General features: G+C 56.7%; 1 protein-coding gene across 1 annotated transcript in view; it reads left to right on the top strand.

The window, feature by feature from the left end:
- Positions 1–15,379, top strand: part of LOC147097133 (serine/threonine-protein phosphatase 6 regulatory ankyrin repeat subunit C-like) — a 107,496-nt gene extending 92,117 nt beyond the window's left edge. The window contains exon 16 of the mRNA XM_085972531.1: positions 15,183–15,379. Within this exon, the coding sequence (XP_085828657.1) occupies positions 15,183–15,272 (90 nt within the window). The 3' untranslated portion in view covers positions 15,273–15,379. The remainder of the gene's footprint in view (positions 1–15,182) is intronic.
- Positions 15,380–17,568: the final 2,189 nt, after the last annotated feature.

The raw sequence follows: 17,568 nt of genomic DNA, 5'->3' as shown, positions 1-17,568 counted from the left end.
TGGTGCAGAGTGTGTGCGTGAACTGGTGCAGAGTGTGTGCGTGAACTGGTGCAGAGTGTGTGCGTGAACTGGTGCAGAGTGTGTGCGTGAACTGGTGCAGAGTGTGTGCGTGAACTGGTGCAGAGTGTGTGCGTGAACTGGTGCAGAGTGTGTGCGTGAACTGGTGCAGAGTGTGTGCGTGAACTGGTGCAGAGTGTGTGCGTGAACTGGTGCAGAGTGTGTGCGTGAACTGGTGCAGAGTGTGTGCGTGAACTGGTGCAGAGTGTGTGCGTGAACTGGTGCAGAGTGTGTGTGAACTGGTGCAGAGTGTGCGCGTGAACTGGTGCAGAGAGTGTGCGTGAACTGGTGCAGAGAGTGTGCGTGAACTGGTGCAGAGTGTGTGTGTGAACTGGTGCAGAGTGTGTGTGTGAACTGGTGCAGAGTGTGTGCGTGAACTGGTGCAGAGAGTGTGTGTGAACTGGTGCAGAGTGTGCGCGTGAACTGGTGCAGAGTGTGTGCGTGAACTGGTGCAGAGTGTGTGCGTGAACTGGTGCAGAGTGTGTGCGTGAACTGGTGCAGAGTGTGTGCGTGAACTGGTGCAGAGTGTGTGCGTGAACTGGTGCAGAGTGTGTGCGTGAACTGGTGCCGAGAGTGTGTGTGTGAACTGGTGCAGAGTGTGTGTGAACTGGTGCAGAGTGTGCGTGAACTGGTGCAGAGAGTGCGTGAACTGGTGCAGAGAGTGTGCGTGAACTGGTGCAGAGTGTGTGTGAACTGGTGCCGAGAGTGTGTGTGTGAACTGGTGCAGAGAGTGCGTGAACTGGTGCAGAGAGTGTGTGTGTGAACTGGTGCAGAGTGTGTGTGAACTGGTGCAGAGAGTGTGTGTGAACTGGTGCCGAGAGTGCGCGTGAACTGGTGCAGAGTGTGTGCGTGAACTGGTGCCGAGAGTGTGTGTGTGAACTGGTGCAGAGAGTGCGTGAACTGGTGCAGAGAGTGTGTGTGTGAACTGGTGCAGAGTGTGCGCGTGAACTGGTGCAGAGAGTGCGCGTGAACTGGTGCAGAGTGTGTGCGTGAACTGGTGCAGAGAGTGTGCGTGAACTGGTGCAGAGTGTGCGCGTGAACTGGTGCAGAGAGTGCGCGTGAACTGGTGCAGAGTGTGTGCGTGAACTGGTGCAGAGAGTGCGCGTGAACTGGTGCAGAGTGTGTGTGTGAACTGGTGCAGAGATTGTGCGTGAACTGGTGCAGAGAGTGCGCGTGAACTGGTGCAGAGAGTGCGCGTGAACTGGTGCAGAGTGTGTGCGTGAACTGGTGCAGAGAGTGCGCGTGAACTGGTGCAGAGTGTGTGCGTGAACTGGTGCCGAGAGTGTGTGTGTGAACTGGTGCAGAGTGTGTGTGAACTGGTGCAGAGAGTGTGTGTGAACTGGTGCAGAGAGTGCGCGTGAACTGGTGCAGAGTGTGCGCGTGAACTGGTGCAGAGTGTGCGCGTGAACTGGTGCAGAGTGTGCGCGTGAACTGGTGCAGAGTGTGCGCGTGAACTGGTGCAGAGTGTGCGCGTGAACTGGTGCAGAGTGTGCGCGTGAACTGGTGCAGAGAGTGCGCGTGAACTGGTGCAGAGTGTGCGCGTGAACTGGTGCAGAGTGTGCGCGTGAACTGGTGCAGAGAGTGCGCGTGAACTGGTGCAGAGAGTGTGCGTGAACTGGTGCAGAGTGTGTGCGTGAACTGGTGCAGAGAGTGCGCGTGAACTGGTGCAGAGTGTGTGTGTGAACTGGTGCAGAGTGTGCGTGAACTGGTGCAGAGTGTGTGCGTGAACTGGTGCAGAGAGTGCGCGTGAACTGGTGCAGAGAGTGCGCGTGAACTGGTGCAGAGTGTGCGCGTGAACTGGTGCAGAGTGTGCGCGTGAACTGGTGCAGAGTGTGCGCGTGAACTGGTGCAGAGTGTGTGCGTGAACTGGTGCAGAGTGTGTGCGTGAACTGGTGCAGAGAGTGCGTGAACTGGTGCAGAGTGTGTGTGAACTGGTGCAGAGTGTGCGTGAACTGGTGCAGAGAGTGTGCGTGAACTGGTGCCGAGAGTGCGCGTGAACTGGTGCAGAGTGTGCGTGAACTGGTGCAGAGTGTGCGCGTGAACTGGTGCAGAGAGTGCGTGAACTGGTGCAGAGTGTGCGCGTGAACTGGTGCAGAGAGTGTGTGTGAACTGGTGCAGAGAGTGCGTGAACTGGTGCAGAGAGTGTGCGTGAACTGGTGCAGAGTGTGTGCGTGAACTGGTGCAGAGTGTGCGTGAACTGGTGCAGAGTGTGTGCGGAACTGGTGCAGAGAGTGCGTGAACTGGTGCAGAGAGTGTGTGAACTGGTGCAGAGAGTGCGCGTGAACTGGTGCAGAGTGCGCGTGAACTGGTGCAGAGTGTGTGCGTGAACTGGTGCAGAGAGTGTGTGTGAACTGGTGCAGAGAGTGTGTGTGAACTGGTGCAGAGAGTGTGTGTGAACTGGTGCAGAGAGTGTGTGTGAACTGGTGCAGAGAGTGTGTGTGAACTGGTGCAGAGAGTGTGCGTGAACTGGTGCAGAGAGTGCGCGTGAACTGGTGCAGAGTGTGCGCGTGAACTGGTGCAGAGAGTGTGCGTGAACTGGTGCCGAGAGTGCGCGTGAACTGGTGCAGAGAGTGCGCGTGAACTGGTGCAGAGTGTGCGCGTGAACTGGTGCCGAGAGTGCGCGTGAACTGGTGCCGAGAGTGTGTGTGTGAACTGGTGCAGAGTGTGCGCGTGAACTGGTGCAGAGAGTGCGCGTGAACTGGTGCAGAGAGTGTGCGTGAAGTGGTGCAGAGAGTGCGCGTGAACTGGTGCAGAGTGTGCGCGTGAACTGGTGCAGAGTGTGTGCGTGAACTGGTGCAGAGAGTGTGCGTGAACTGGTGCAGAGAGTGTGCGTGAACTGGTGCAGAGAGTGTGCGTGAACTGGTGCAGAGAGTGTGCGTGAACTGGTGCAGAGTGTGTGCGTGAACTGGTGCAGAGAGTGTGCGTGAACTGGTGCAGAGAGTGCGCGTGAACTGGTGCACAGAGTGCGCGTGAACTGGTGCAGAGAGTGCGCGTGAACTGGTGCAGAGAGTGCGCGTGAACTGGTGCAGAGTGTGCGTGAACTGGTGCAGAGTGTGCGTGAACTGGTGCAGAGTGTGTGTGAACTGGTGCAGAGTGTGTGTGAATGGTGCAGAGAGTGTGTGTGAACTGGTGCAGAGAGTGTGCGTGAACTGGTGCAGAGTGTGTGCGTGAACTGGTGCAGAGAGTGTGCGTGAACTGGTGCAGAGAGTGCGCGTGAACTGGTGCAGAGTGTGCGTGTGAACTGGTGCAGAGTGTGTGTGTGAACTGGTGCAGAGTGTGTGTGTGAACTGGTGCAGAGTGTGTGTGTGAACTGGTGCAGAGTGTGTGTGTGAACTGGTGCAGAGTGTGTGCGTGAACTGGTGCAGAGTGTGCGCGTGAACTGGTGCAGAGTGTGTGCGTGAACTGGTGCAGAGTGTGTGTGAACTGGTGCAGAGAGTGTGTGTGAACTGGTGCAGAGAGTGCGCGTGAACTGGTGCAGAGAGTGCGCGTGAACTGGTGCAGAGTGCGCGTGAACTGGTGCAGAGTGCGCGTGAACTGGTGCAGAGTGCGCGTGAACTGGTGCAGAGTGTGCGCGTGAACTGGTGCAGAGTGTGCGCGTGAACTGGTGCAGAGTGTGTGTGTGAACTGGTGCAGAGTGTGTGTGTGAACTGGTGCAGAGTGTGTGTGTGAACTGGTGCAGAGTGTGTGCGTGAACTGGTGCAGAGTGTGTGTGTGAACTGGTGCAGAGTGTGCGCGTGAACTGGTGCAGAGTGTGCGCGTGAACTGGTGCAGAGTGTGCGTGTGAACTGGTGCAGAGTGTGTGTGTGAACTGGTGCAGAGTGTGTGAGTGAACTGGTGCAGAGTGTGTGCGTGAACTGGTGCAGAGTGTGCGTGAACTGGTGCAGAGTGTGCGCGTGAACTGGTGCAGAGAGTGCGCGTGAACTGGTGCAGAGTGTGTGTGAACTGGTGCAGAGTGTGTGTGTGAACTGGTGCAGAGAGTGTGTGTGTGAACTGGTGCAGAGTGTGCGCGTGAACTGGTGCAGAGTGCGCGTGAACTGGTGCAGAGTGTGCGCGTGAACTGGTGCAGAGTGTGCGCGTGAACTGGTGCAGAGTGTGTGCGTGAACTGGTGCCGAGAGTGCGCGTGAACTGGTGCAGAGTGTGCGCGTGAACTGGTGCAGAGTGTGCGCGTGAACTGGTGCAGAGTGTGTGCGTGAACTGGTGCAGAGTGTGTGCGTGAACTGGTGCAGAGTGTGTGTGAACTGGTGCAGAGAGTGTGCGTGAACTGGTGCAGAGTGTGCGTGAACTGGTGCAGAGTGTGCGTGAACTGGTGCAGAGTGTGCGTGAACTGGTGCAGAGTGTGCGTGAACTGGTGCAGAGTGTGTGTGAACTGGTGCAGAGAGTGTGCGTGAACTGGTGCAGAGAGTGTGCGTGAACTGGTGCAGAGTGTGCGCGTGAACTGGTGCAGAGTGTGCGCGTGAACTGGTGCAGAGTGCGCGTGAACTGGTGCAGAGTGTGCGCGTGAACTGGTGCAGAGTGTGCGCGTGAACTGGTGCAGAGTGTGCGCGTGAACTGGTGCAGAGTGTGTGCGTGAACTGGTGCAGAGTGTGTGCGTGAACTGGTGCCGAGAGTGTGTGTGAACTGGTGCAGAGTGTGCGCGTGAGAACTGGTGCACAGTGTGCGCGTGAACTGGTGCAGAGAGTGTGTGTGAACTGGTGCAGAGTGTGTGCGTGAACTGGTGCCGAGAGTGTGTGTGAACTGGTGCAGAGTGTGCGCGTGAGAACTGGTGCAGAGTGTGCGCGTGAACTGGTGCAGAGAGTGTGCGTGAACTGGTGCAGAGTGTGTGCGTGAACTGGTGCCGAGAGTGCGCGTGAACTGGTGCAGAGTGTGCGCGTGAACTGGTGCAGAGTGTGTGCGTGAACTGGTGCAGAGTGTGTGCGTGAACTGGTGCAGAGTGTGTGCGTGAACTGGTGCAGAGTGTGTGCGTGAACTGGTGCAGAGTGTGCGTGAACTGGTGCAGAGTGTGCGTGAACTGGTGCAGAGAGTGTGCGTGAACTGGTGCAGAGTGTGTGCGTGAACTGGTGCAGAGTGTGTGTGTGAACTGGTGCAGAGTGTGCGTGAACTGGTGCAGAGAGTGTGCGTGAACTGGTGCAGAGAGTGTGCGTGAACTGGTGCAGAGAGTGTGCGTGAACTGGTGCAGAGTGTGTGCGTGAACTGGTGCAGAGTGTGTGTGAACTGGTGCAGAGAGTGTGCGTGAACTGGTGCAGAGTGTGTGCGTGTGAACTGGTGCAGAGTGTGTGCGTGAACTGGTGCAGAGTGTGTGCGTGAACTGGTGCAGAGTGTGCGTGAACTGGTGCAGAGAGTGTGTGTGAACTGGTGCAGAGTGTGTGCGTGAACTGGTGCAGAGAGTGTGTGTGAACTGGTGCAGAGAGTGTGTGTGAACTGGTGCAGAGTGTGCGTGAACTGGTGCAGAGTGCGCGTGAACTGGTGCAGAGAGTGTGCGTGAACTGGTGCAGAGTGTGCGTGAACTGGTGCAGAGTGCGCGTGAACTGGTGCAGAGTGTGTGCGTGAACTGGTGCAGAGTGTGTGCGTGAACTGGTGCAGAGTGTGTGCGTGAACTGGTGCAGAGTGTGTGCGTGAACTGGTGCAGAGTGTGTGCGTGAACTGGTGCAGAGTGTGTGCGTGAACTGGTGCAGAGTGTGTGCGTGAACTGGTGCAGAGTGTGCGTGAACTGGTGCAGAGAGTGCGCGTGAACTGGTGCAGAGTGCGTGTGAACTGGTGCAGAGTGTGCGCGTGAACTGGTGCAGAGTGTGCGCGTGAACTGGTGCAGAGTGTGCGCGTGAACTGGTGCAGAGTGTGCGCGTGAACTGGTGCAGAGTGTGTGCGTGAACTGGTGCAGAGTGTGCGTGAACTGGTGCAGAGAGTGTGTGTGAACTGGTGCAGAGTGTGTGCGTGAACTGGTGCAGAGAGTGTGTGTGAACTGGTGCAGAGAGTGTGTGTGAACTGGTGCAGAGTGTGCGTGAACTGGTGCAGAGTGCGCGTGAACTGGTGCAGAGAGTGTGCGTGAACTGGTGCAGAGTGTGCGTGAACTGGTGCAGAGTGCGCGTGAACTGGTGCAGAGTGTGTGCGTGAACTGGTGCAGAGTGTGTGCGTGAACTGGTGCAGAGTGTGTGCGTGAACTGGTGCAGAGTGTGTGCGTGAACTGGTGCAGAGTGTGTGCGTGAACTGGTGCAGAGTGTGTGCGTGAACTGGTGCAGAGTGTGCGTGAACTGGTGCAGAGAGTGCGCGTGAACTGGTGCAGAGTGCGTGTGAACTGGTGCAGAGTGTGCGCGTGAACTGGTGCAGAGTGTGCGCGTGAACTGGTGCAGAGTGTGCGCGTGAACTGGTGCAGAGTGTGCGCGTGAACTGGTGCAGAGTGTGCGCGTGAACTGGTGCAGAGTGTGCGCGTGAACTGGTGCAGAGTGTGCGCGTGAACTGGTGCAGAGTGTGCGCGTGAACTGGTGCAGAGAGTGCGCGTGAACTGGTGCAGAGTGTGTGTGTGAACTGGTGCAGAGTGTGTGTGTGAACTGGTGCAGAGTGTGTGCGTGAACTGGTGCAGAGAGTGTGCGTGAACTGGTGCAGAGAGTGTGCGTGAACTGGTGCAGAGTGTGTGCGTGAACTGGTGCAGAGAGTGTGCGTGAACTGGTGCAGAGAGTGTGCGTGAACTGGTGCAGAGTGTGTGCGTGAACTGGTGCAGAGTGTGTGCGTGAACTGGTGCAGAGAGTGTGTGTGAACTGGTGCAGAGTGTGCGTGAACTGGTGCAGAGTGTGCGTGTGAACTGGTGCAGAGAGTGTGTGTGAACTGGTGCAGAGTGTGTGTGTGAACTGGTGCAGAGTGTGTGTGTGAACTGGTGCAGAGAGTGTGTGTGAACTGGTGCAGAGTGTGCGTGAACTGGTGCAGAGTGTGTGTGTGAACTGGTGCAGAGTGTGCGCGTGAACTGGTGCAGAGTGTGTGTGAACTGGTGCAGAGTGTGTGTGAACTGGTGCAGAGTGTGTGCGTGAACTGGTGCAGAGTGTGTGTGAACTGGTGCAGAGTGTGTGTGAACTGGTGCAGAGTGTGTGAGAACTGGTGCAGAGTGTGTGTGAACTGGTGCAGAGTGTGTGTGAACTGGTGCAGAGTGTGTGTGAACTGGTGCAGAGTGTGTGTGTGAACTGGTGCAGAGTGTGTGTGTGAACTGGTGCAGAGTGTGTGTGTGAACTGGTGCAGAGTGTGTGTGTGAACTGGTGCAGAGTGTGTGTGTGAACTGGTGCAGAGAGTGTGCGTGAACTGGTGCAGAGAGTGTGCGTGAACTGGTGCAGAGTGTGCGTGAACTGGTGCAGAGTGTGTGTGAACTGGTGCAGAGTGTGTGTGAACTGGTGCAGAGTGTGTGTGTGAACTGGTGCAGAGAGTGTGTGAACTGGTGCAGAGTGTGTGTGAACTGGTGCAGAGTGTGTGTGAACTGGTGCAGAGTGTGTGTGAACTGGTGCAGAGTGTGTGTGAACTGGTGCAGAGTGTGTGCGTGAACTGGTGCAGAGTGTGTGTGAACTGGTGCAGAGTGTGTGTGAACTGGTGCAGAGAGTGTGTGTGAACTGGTGCAGAGTGTGTGTGTGAACTGGTGCAGAGAGTGTGCGTGAACTGGTGCAGAGTGTGCGTGAACTGGTGCAGAGTGTGTGCGTGAACTGGTGCAGAGAGAGTGCGTGAACTGGTGCAGAGTGTGTGCGTGAACTGGTGCAGAGTGTGCGTGAACTGGTGCAGAGTGTGTGTGTGAACTGGTGCAGAGAGTGTGTGAACTGGTGCAGAGAGTGTGTGTGAACTGGTGCAGAGAGTGCGTGAACTGGTGCAGAGAGTGTGCGTGAACTGGTGCAGAGTGTGCGTGAACTGGTGCCGAGAGTGTGCGTGAACTGGTGCAGAGTGTGTGCGTGAACTGGTGCAGAGTGTGTGCGTGAACTGGTGCAGAGTGTGTGTGTGAACTGGTGCAGAGAGTGTGCGTGAACTGGTGCAGAGTGTGTGCGTGAACTGGTGCAGAGTGTGTGTGTGAACTGGTGCAGAGAGTGTGCGTGAACTGGTGCAGAGAGTGCGTGAACTGGTGCAGAGTGTGTGTGTGAACTGGTGCAGAGTGTGTGTGTGAACTGGTGCAGAGAGTGTGCGTGAACTGGTGCAGAGAGTGCGTGAACTGGTGCAGAGTGTGTGTGTGAACTGGTGCAGAGTGTGTGTGTGAACTGGTGCAGAGTGTGCGTGAACTGGTGCAGAGTGTGTGTGTGAACTGGTGCAGAGTGTGCGTGAACTGGTGCAGAGTGTGTGCGTGAACTGGTGCAGAGTGTGTGTGAACTGGTGCAGAGTGTGTGTGTGAACTGGTGCAGAGAGTGTGTGTGAACTGGTGCAGAGTGTGTGTGTGAACTGGTGCAGAGAGTGCGTGAACTGGTGCAGAGAGTGTGCGTGAACTGGTGCCGAGAGTGTGCGTGAACTGGTGCCGAGAGTGTGCGTGAACTGGTGCAGAGTGTGTGCGTGAACTGGTGCAGAGTGTGTGCGTGAACTGGTGCAGAGTGTGTGTGTGAACTGGTGCAGAGTGTGTGCGTGAACTGGTGCAGAGTGTGCGCGTGAACTGGTGCAGAGTGTGTGTGAACTGGTGCAGAGAGTGTGCGTGAACTGGTGCAGAGTGTGCGCGTGAACTGGTGCAGAGTGTGTGTGAACTGGTGCAGAGAGTGTGCGTGAACTGGTGCAGAGTGTGTGCGTGAACTGGTGCAGAGTGTGTGCGTGAACTGGTGCAGAGTGTGTGCGTGAACTGGTGCAGAGTGTGTGCGTGAACTGGTGCAGAGTGTGTGCGTGAACTGGTGCAGAGTGTGCGTGTGAACTGGTGCAGAGTGTGCGTGAACTGGTGCAGAGAGTGCGTGAACTGGTGCAGAGTGTGCGCGTGAACTGGTGCAGAGTGTGTGTGAACTGGTGCAGAGTGTGCGTGAACTGGTGCAGAGTGTGAGTGAACTGGTGCAGAGTGTGAGTGAACTGGTGCAGAGTGTGCGTGAACTGGTGCAGAGTGTGCGTGAACTGGTGCAGAGTGTGCGTGAACTGGTGCAGAGTGTGCGTGAACTGGTGCAGAGTGTGCGTGAACTGGTGCAGAGTGTGCGTGAACTGGTGCAGAGTGTGCGTGAACTGGTGCAGAGTGTGCGTGAACTGGTGCAGAGTGTGCGTGAACTGGTGCAGAGTGTGCGTGAACTGGTGCAGAGTGTGCGTGAACTGGTGCAGAGTGTGCGTGTGAACTGGTGCCGAGAGTGCGTGTGTGAACTGGTGCAGAGTGTGTGTGAACTGGTGCAGAGTGTGTGTGAACTGGTGCAGAGTGTGTGTGAACTGGTGCAGAGTGTGTGTGAACTGGTGCAGAGTGTGCGCGTGAACTGGTGCAGAGTGTGTGCGTGAACTGGTGCAGAGTGTGTGTGTGAACTGGTGCAGAGTGTGCGTGAACTGGTGCAGAGTGTGCGTGAACTGGTGCAGAGTGTGCGTGAACTGGTGCAGAGTGTGCGTGAACTGGTGCAGAGTGTGCGTGAACTGGTGCAGAGTGTGCGTGAACTGGTGCAGAGTGTGCGTGAACTGGTGCAGAGTGTGCGTGAACTGGTGCAGAGTGTGCGTGAACTGGTGCAGAGTGTGAGTGAACTGGTGCAGAGTGTGCGTGAACTGGTGCAGAGTGTGCGTGAACTGGTGCAGAGTGTGCGTGAACTGGTGCAGAGTGTGCGTGAACTGGTGCAGAGTGTGCGTGAACTGGTGCAGAGTGTGCGTGAACTGGTGCAGAGTGTGCGTGAACTGGTGCAGAGTGTGCGTGAACTGGTGCAGAGTGTGCGTGAACTGGTGCAGAGTGTGCGTGAACTGGTGCAGAGTGTGCGTGAACTGGTGCAGAGTGTGCGTGAACTGGTGCAGAGTGTGCGTGAACTGGTGCAGAGTGTGCGTGAACTGGTGCAGAGTGTGCGTGAACTGGTGCAGAGTGTGCGTGTGAACTGGTGCCGAGAGTGCGTGTGTGAACTGGTGCAGAGTGTGTGTGAACTGGTGCAGAGTGTGTGTGTGAACTGGTGCAGAGTGTGCGTGAACTGGTGCAGAGAGTGTGCGTGAACTGGTGCAGAGAGTGTGCGTGAACTGGTGCAGAGAGTGTGCGTGAACTGGTGCAGAGAGTGTGCGTGAACTGGTGCAGAGAGTGTGCGTGAACTGGTGCAGAGAGTGTGCGTGAACTGGTGCAGAGAGTGCGCGTGAACTGGTGCAGAGTGTGCGCGTGAACTGGTGCAGAGTGTGCGCGTGAACTGGTGCAGAGTGTGCGCGTGAACTGGTGCAGAGTGTGCGCGTGAACTGGTGCAGAGTGTGTGCGTGAACTGGTGCAGAGTGTGTGCGTGAACTGGTGCAGAGTGTGCGTGTGAACTGGTGCAGAGTGTGCGCGTGAACTGGTGCAGAGAGTGCGCGTGAACTGGTGCAGAGAGTGCGCGTGAACTGGTGCAGAGTGTGCGCGTGAACTGGTGCAGAGTGTGCGCGTGAACTGGTGCAGAGAGTGCGCGTGAACTGGTGCAGAGTGTGCGCGTGAACTGGTGCAGAGAGTGCGCGTGAACTGGTGCAGAGAGTGCGCGTGAACTGGTGCAGAGTGTGTGCGTGAACTGGTGCAGAGAGTGCGCGTGAACTGGTGCAGAGAGTGCGCGTGAACTGGTGCAGAGTGTGCGCGTGAACTGGTGCAGAGTGTGCGCGTGAACTGGTGCAGAGTGTGCGCGTGAACTGGTGCAGAGTGTGTGCGTGAACTGGTGCAGAGTGTGTGCGTGAACTGGTGCAGAGAGTGCGTGAACTGGTGCAGAGTGTGTGTGAACTGGTGCAGAGAGTGTGCGTGAACTGGTGCCGAGAGTGCGCGTGAACTGGTGCAGAGAGTGTGCGTGAACTGGTGCCGAGAGTGCGCGTGAACTGGTGCAGAGTGTGCGTGAACTGGTGCAGAGTGTGCGCGTGAACTGGTGCAGAGAGTGCGTGAACTGGTGCAGAGTGTGCGTGAACTGGTGCAGAGAGTGTGCGTGAACTGGTGCAGAGTGTGTGTGAACTGGTGCAGAGAGTGTGTGTGAACTGGTGCAGAGAGTGTGCGTGAACTGGTGCAGAGAGTGTGCGTGAACTGGTGCAGAGTGTGCGCGTGAACTGGTGCAGAGAGTGCGCGTGAACTGGTGCAGAGAGTGTGTGAACTGGTGCAGAGTGTGTGTGAACTGGTGCAGAGAGTGCGTGAACTGGTGCAGAGAGTGTGCGTGAACTGGTGCAGAGAGTGCGTGAACTGGTGCCGAGAGTGCGCGTGAACTGGTGCAGAGAGTGTGTGAACTGGTGCAGAGAGTGTGTGAACTGGTGCAGAGAGTGTGTGTGAACTGGTGCAGAGAGTGTGTGTGAACTGGTGCAGAGAGTGTGTGTGAACTGGTGCAGAGAGTGTGTGTGAACTGGTGCAGAGAGTGTGCGTGAACTGGTGCAGAGAGTGCGCGTGAACTGGTGCAGAGTGTGCGCGTGAACTGGTGCAGAGAGTGTGCGTGAACTGGTGCAGAGAGTGTGCGTGAACTGGTGCAGAGAGTGTGCGTGAACTGGTGCAGAGTGTGTGCGTGAACTGGTGCAGAGAGTGTGCGTGAACTGGTGCAGAGTGTGTGCGTGAACTGGTGCAGAGAGTGCGCGTGAACTGGTGCACAGAGTGCGCGTGAACTGGTGCAGAGAGTGCGCGTGAAACTGGTGCAGAGAGTGCGCGTGAACTGGTGCAGAGTGTGCGTGAACTGGTGCAGAGTGTGCGTGAACTGGTGCAGAGTGTGTGTGTGAACTGGTGCAGAGTGTGTGTGTGAACTGGTGCAGAGTGTGCGCGTGAACTGGTGCAGAGTGTGTGTGAACTGGTGCAGAGTGTGTGTGAACTGGTGCAGAGTGTGCGCGTGAACTGGTGCAGAGAGTGCGCGTGAACTGGTGCCGAGAGTGCGCGTGAACTGGTGCCGAGAGTGCGCGTGAACTGGTGCCGAGAGTGCGCGTGAACTGGTGCCGAGAGTGCGCGTGAACTGGTGCCGAGAGTGCGCGTGAACTGGTGCCGAGAGTGCGCGTGAACTGGTGCCGAGAGTGCGCGTGAACTGGTGCCGAGAGTGCGCGTGAACTGGTGCCGAGAGTGTGTGTGAACTGGTGCAGAGAGTGTGTGTGAACTGGTGCAGAGAGTGCGCGTGAACTGGTGCAGAGTGTGCGTGAACTGGTGCAGAGAGTGAGCGTGAACTGGTGCAGAGTGTGTGCGTGAACTGGTGCAGAGAGTGTGCGTGAACTGGTGCAGAGTGTGTGCGTGAACTGGTGCAGAGTGTGTGCGTGAACTGGTGCAGAGTGTGCGCGTGAACTGGTGCAGAGTGTGTGTGTGAACTGGTGCAGAGAGTGTGCGTGAACTGGTGCAGAGTGTGTGTGAACTGGTGCAGAGAGTGCGTGAACTGGTGCAGAGAGTGTGTGCGTGAACTGGTGCAGAGTGTGTGTGTGAACTGGTGCAGAGAGTGTGCGTGAACTGGTGCAGAGTGTGCGCGTGAACTGGTGCAGAGAGTGTGCGTGAACTGGTGCAGAGTGTGTGTGTGAACTGGTGCAGAGTGTGTGCGTGAACTGGTGCAGAGTGTGTGCGTGAACTGGTGCAGAGAGTGCGCGTGAACTGGTGCAGAGAGTGCGCGTGAACTGGTGCCGAGAGTGCGCGTGAACTGGTGCCGAGAGTGCGCGTGAACTGGTGCAGAGAGTGCGCGTGAACTGGTGCCGAGAGTGTGTGTGTGAACTGGTGCAGAGAGTGCGCTTGAACTGGTGCAGAGAGTGTGTGTGTGAACTGGTGCAGAGAGTGCGCTTGAACTGGTGCAGAGAGTGTGTGTGTGAACTGGTGCAGAGAGTGCGCTTGAACTGGTGCCGAGAGTGCGCGTGAACTGGTGCCGAGAGTGTGCGTGAACTGGTGCAGAGAGTGTGTGCGTGAACTGGTGCAGAGAGTGCGCGTGAACTGGTGCAGAGAGTGCGCTTGAACTGGTGCCGAGAGTGCGCGTGAACTGGTGCAGAGTGTGCGTGAACTGGTGCAGAGAGTGTGTGCGTGAACTGGTGCAGAGAGTGCGCGTGAACTGGTGCAGAGAGTGCGCTTGAACTGGTGCCGAGAGTGCGCGTGAACTGGTGCAGAGTGTGCGTGAACTGGTGCCGAGAGTGCGCGTGAACTGGTGCCGAGAGTGTGCGTGAACTGGTGCAGAGAGTGTGTGTGAACTGGTGCAGAGTGTGCGCGTGAACTGGTGCAGAGAGTGCGCGTGAACTGGTGCAGAGAGTGCGTGAACTGGTGCAGAGAGTGCGCGTGAACTGGTGCAGAGAGTGTGTGCGTGAACTGGTGCAGAGAGTGCGCGTGAACTGGTGCAGAGAGTGCGTGAACTGGTGCAGAGAGTGCGCGTGAACTGGTGCAGAGAGTGTGTGCGTGAACTGGTGCAGAGAGTGTGTGTGAACTGGTGCCGAGAGTGCGCGTGAACTGGTGCCGAGAGTGCGCGTGAACTGGTGCCGAGAGTGTGTGTGTGAACTGGTGCAGAGAGTGCGCTTGAACTGGTGCAGAGAGTGTGTGTGTGAACTGGTGCAGAGAGTGTGCGTGAACTGGTGCAGAGTGTGCGTGAACTGGTGCCGAGAGTGCGCGTGAACTGGTGCAGAGAGTGTGCGTGAACTGGTGCAGAGTGTGTGTGAACTGGTGCAGAGTGTGTGCGTGAACTGGTGCAGAGAGTGCGTGTGAACTGGTGCAGAGTGTGTGTGTGAACTGGTGGAGAGTGTGTGCGTGAACTGGTGCAGAGAGTGTGCGTGAACTGGTGCAGAGAGTGCGTGTGAACTGGTGCAGAGTGTGTGTGTGAACTGGTGCAGAGAGTGTGCGTGAACTGGTGCCGAGAGTGCGCGTGAAACTGGTGCAGAGTGTGTGTGTGAACTGGTGCAGAGTGTGCGTGAACTGGTGCCGAGAGTGCGCGTGAACTGGTGCAGAGAGTGTGCGTGAACTGGTGCAGAGTGTGTGCGTGAACTGGTGCAGAGAGTGTGCGTGAACTGGTGCAGAGTGTGTGTGTGAACTGGTGCAGAGAGTGCGCGTGAACTGGTGCAGAGTGTGTGTGTGAACTGGTGCAGAGTGTGTGCGTGAACTGGTGCAGAGAGTGCGTGTGAACTGGTGCAGAGAGTGTGCGTGTGAAACTGGTGCAGAGTGTGTGTGTGAACTGGTGCAGAGAGTGTGCGTGAACTGGTGCCGAGAGTGCGCGTGAACTGGTGCAGAGTGTGCGTGTGAACTGGTGCAGAGTGTGTGTGAACTGGTGCAGAGTGTGTGTGAACTGGTGCAGAGTGTGTGTGAACTGGTGCAGAGTGTGTGTGAACTGGTGCAGAGTGTGTGTGAACTGGTGCAGAGTGTGTGTGAACTGGTGCAGAGAGTGTGCGTGAACTGGTGCCGAGAGTGCGCGTGAACTGGTGCCGAGAGTGCGTGAACTGGTGCAGAGAGTGTGTGTGAACTGTGCAGAGAGTGTGTGTGAACTGGTGCAGAGAGTGCGCGTGAACTGGTGCAGAGTGTGCGTGAACTGGTGCAGAGTGTGTGTGTGAACTGGTGCCGAGAGTGTGCGTGAACTGGTGCAGAGTGTGTGCGTGAACTGGTGCCGAGAGTGCGCGTGAACTGGTGCAGAGTGTGTGCGTGAACTGGTGCAGAGAGTGTGCGTGAACTGGTGCAGAGAGTGTGCGTGAACTGGTGCCGAGAGTGCGCGTGAACTGGTGCAGAGTGTGTGTGTGAACTGGTGCAGAGTGTGTGCGTGAACTGGTGCAGAGTGTGTGCGTGAACTGGTGCAGAGTGTGTGCGTGAACTGGTGCAGAGTGTGTGCGTGAACTGGTGCAGAGTGTGTGCGTGAACTGGTGCCGAGAGTGCGCGTGAACTGGTGCAGAGTGTGTGCGTGAACTGGTGCAGAGTGTGCGTGAAACTGGTGCCGAGAGTGCGCGTGTGAACTGGTGCAGAGTGTGTGTGTGAACTGGTGCAGAGAGTGTGCGTGAACTGGTGCCGAGAGTGCGCGTGAACTGGTGCAGAGAGTGCGCTTGAACTGGTGCCGAGAGTGCGCGTGAACTGGTGCAGAGTGTGCGCGTGAACTGGTGCAGCGTGTAACGTGCTTCTGTTTATTCCCCATTGTAGGGCCATGAAATGTGTGCCTTGTTGATTCTTGGGACATTTGCGACCCTGGCCTTATTAATGCAACTAATGGTGCACTGCAAATGTAAGTAAGATGATTGGCAGTGTGAATGGAATTCGGCAGAAGCCAGACTGGAGTACAGTCCCTTCCAGATCTCACCTCGAGCACACGATCTCTCTCACACACGCACTCTCTTTTTCTCTGTTGTTCTTTTTCTTTCTCTCCCTCCAACACTGTCTTTTACACTTACCCACCCTACTTTGGTTGGTGCTGTGCTGAGCTTTCCAGCGGGCTGGGCCTATTAGAGACAAAGGTGGTGATATATGCTTGGAGGCGCAGGACAAGGCTAAAATATTCAGAGTGTACTTTGTATCGGTGTTTACTAAGGAGGTGGATGCTGACAAAATATCGGTAGAAGCAATGGAAGAGGTGAAAATTGATGTCCACTCTAAGCATACCCAGCCTTTCTAGTACATCCTGTCCAAGTCGCCTGGTCCAGATGGCTTGCATCCCAAGTTGCTAAGGGAATTGGGGGAGGAGATAGCGGAAGGGCTTGCCATAATTTTCCAAATCTTCCCTAGATGCGGGGGGAGGTGCCTGAGGATTGGAAAGTGGCAGATGTGACTCCATTGTTCAAGAAAGGGTGTAAGGCCAATCCTAGTAACAACAGGCCGGTCGGTTTAACATCTGTGGTGGGTGAAGTGTTAGAAACAAAAATCAAGGAAAAAGTTAAAAGGAAAAACTTTTTTACGCAGCGAGTGGCGAGGACCTGGAACTCGCTGCCGACGGAAGTGGTGGAAGCGGAGACACTCAATGTTTTCCAGGCGAGACTGGATTGGCAGCTGAGGGAAATAAACTTGCAGGGCTACGGGGAGAGAGCGGGGGAATGGGACTGACTGGATCGCTCCACAGAGAGCCGCACAGACTCGATAGGCCGAATGGCCTCCTCCTGTGCCGTTGTGATTCTTATGCTCCAAATACCAAGTCCCCTACACACTCCTGAAAAATGCTCCTCTCTGTTTCTCGCTGTTATCAAAGCAACTCATTGCATTTTCCCCTGCCTGGTCTCATTTTGGCCAGTCCCTGTGCTCTGAAGCCCTTTACCTTGGTTAAGTACCTCGCCCTCCCTCCCACTGTAAAGTCAAAGGCTCCGCCTCGTGGTGTCTTTCCCTCCCGAAGGTGTGCAGACTCCTCGCTGGGCTGGCTCACCCAAGTGAATGTTCTCCCACGTGAGCCGGGACACTCGAGTGTGCCCCGCTTGACATTGGGAGTGCAGGCATGACTGCTGAACCTGATCCCGATCTCCACCCCCACCCTGCCGCGCGGACAGACAGACAGGCGCATGCATGCAGACGGTCACGGGATCTGGAGCCCTCTTCCCCTCTCTCACTGTGTGTGTGTCTCTCTTTCTCTCTCTCTCGGTCTCTCTCTCTCTCGGTCTCTCTCTCTCTCTCGGTCTCTCTCTCTCTCTCGGTCTCTCTCTCTCTCGGTCTCTCTCTCTCTCGGTCTCTCTCGCTCTCTCTCGGTCTCTCTCTCTCTCGCTCTCTCGGGTCTCTCTCTCTCTCGGTCTCTCTCTCTCTCGGTCTCTCTCTCTCGGTCTCTCTCTCTCTCTCGGTCTCTCTCTCTCTCGGTCTCTCTCTCTCTCGGTCTCTCTCTCTCTCGGTCTCTCTCTCTCGGTCTCTCTCTATCGGTCTCGGTCTCGGTCTCGCTCTCTTCGCTCGCTCGTCGGTCTCTCTCTCTCGGTCTCTCTCTCTCGGTCTCTCTCGGTCTCTCTCTCTCGGTCCTCTCTCTCGGTCTCTCTCTCGGTCTCTCTCGGTCTCTCTCTCTCGGTCTCTCTCTCTCGGTCTCTCTCTCTCGGTCTCTCGCTCTCTCTCTCGCTCTCTCTCTCGCTCTCTCTCTCGCTCTCTCTCGCTCTCGCTCTCGCTCTCGCTCTCGGTCTCTCGGTCTCTCTCTCGCGGTCTCTCTCGGTCTCTCTCTCGCGGTCTCTCTCGGTCTCTCTCTCGCGGTTCTCTCTCGCGGTCTCTCTCGCGGTCTCTCTCGCGGTCCTCGCTCGCTCGCTCTCTCGCTCTCGGTCTCTTCGCTCTCGGTCTCTCTCTCTCGGTCTCTCTCTCTCGGTCTCTCTCTCTCGGTCTCTCTCTCTCGCGTCTCTCTCTCTCGGTCTCTCTCGGTCTCTCTCTCTCGGTCTCTCTCTCGGTCTCTCTCTCGGTCTCTCTCTCGGTCTCTCTCTCGGTCTCTCGTCCTCTCGGTCTCTCTCTCTCGCTCTCTCTCTCTCTCGCTCTCGCTCTCGCTCTCTCTCTCTCTCGCTCTCTCTCTCGCTCTCTCTCTCGCTCTCTCTCTCGCTCTCTCTCTCTCGCTCTCTCTCTCCGCGCTCTCTCTCTCATCTCTCTC

Source organism: Somniosus microcephalus, chromosome 33 (genome assembly GCF_052327205.1).
Source record: "Somniosus microcephalus isolate GS21.2 chromosome 33, FLI_Smic_1.0, whole genome shotgun sequence".
Lineage (NCBI taxonomy): Eukaryota > Metazoa > Chordata > Chondrichthyes > Squaliformes > Somniosidae > Somniosus > Somniosus microcephalus.
This window is presented reverse-complemented; position numbering and strand designations above follow the sequence as displayed.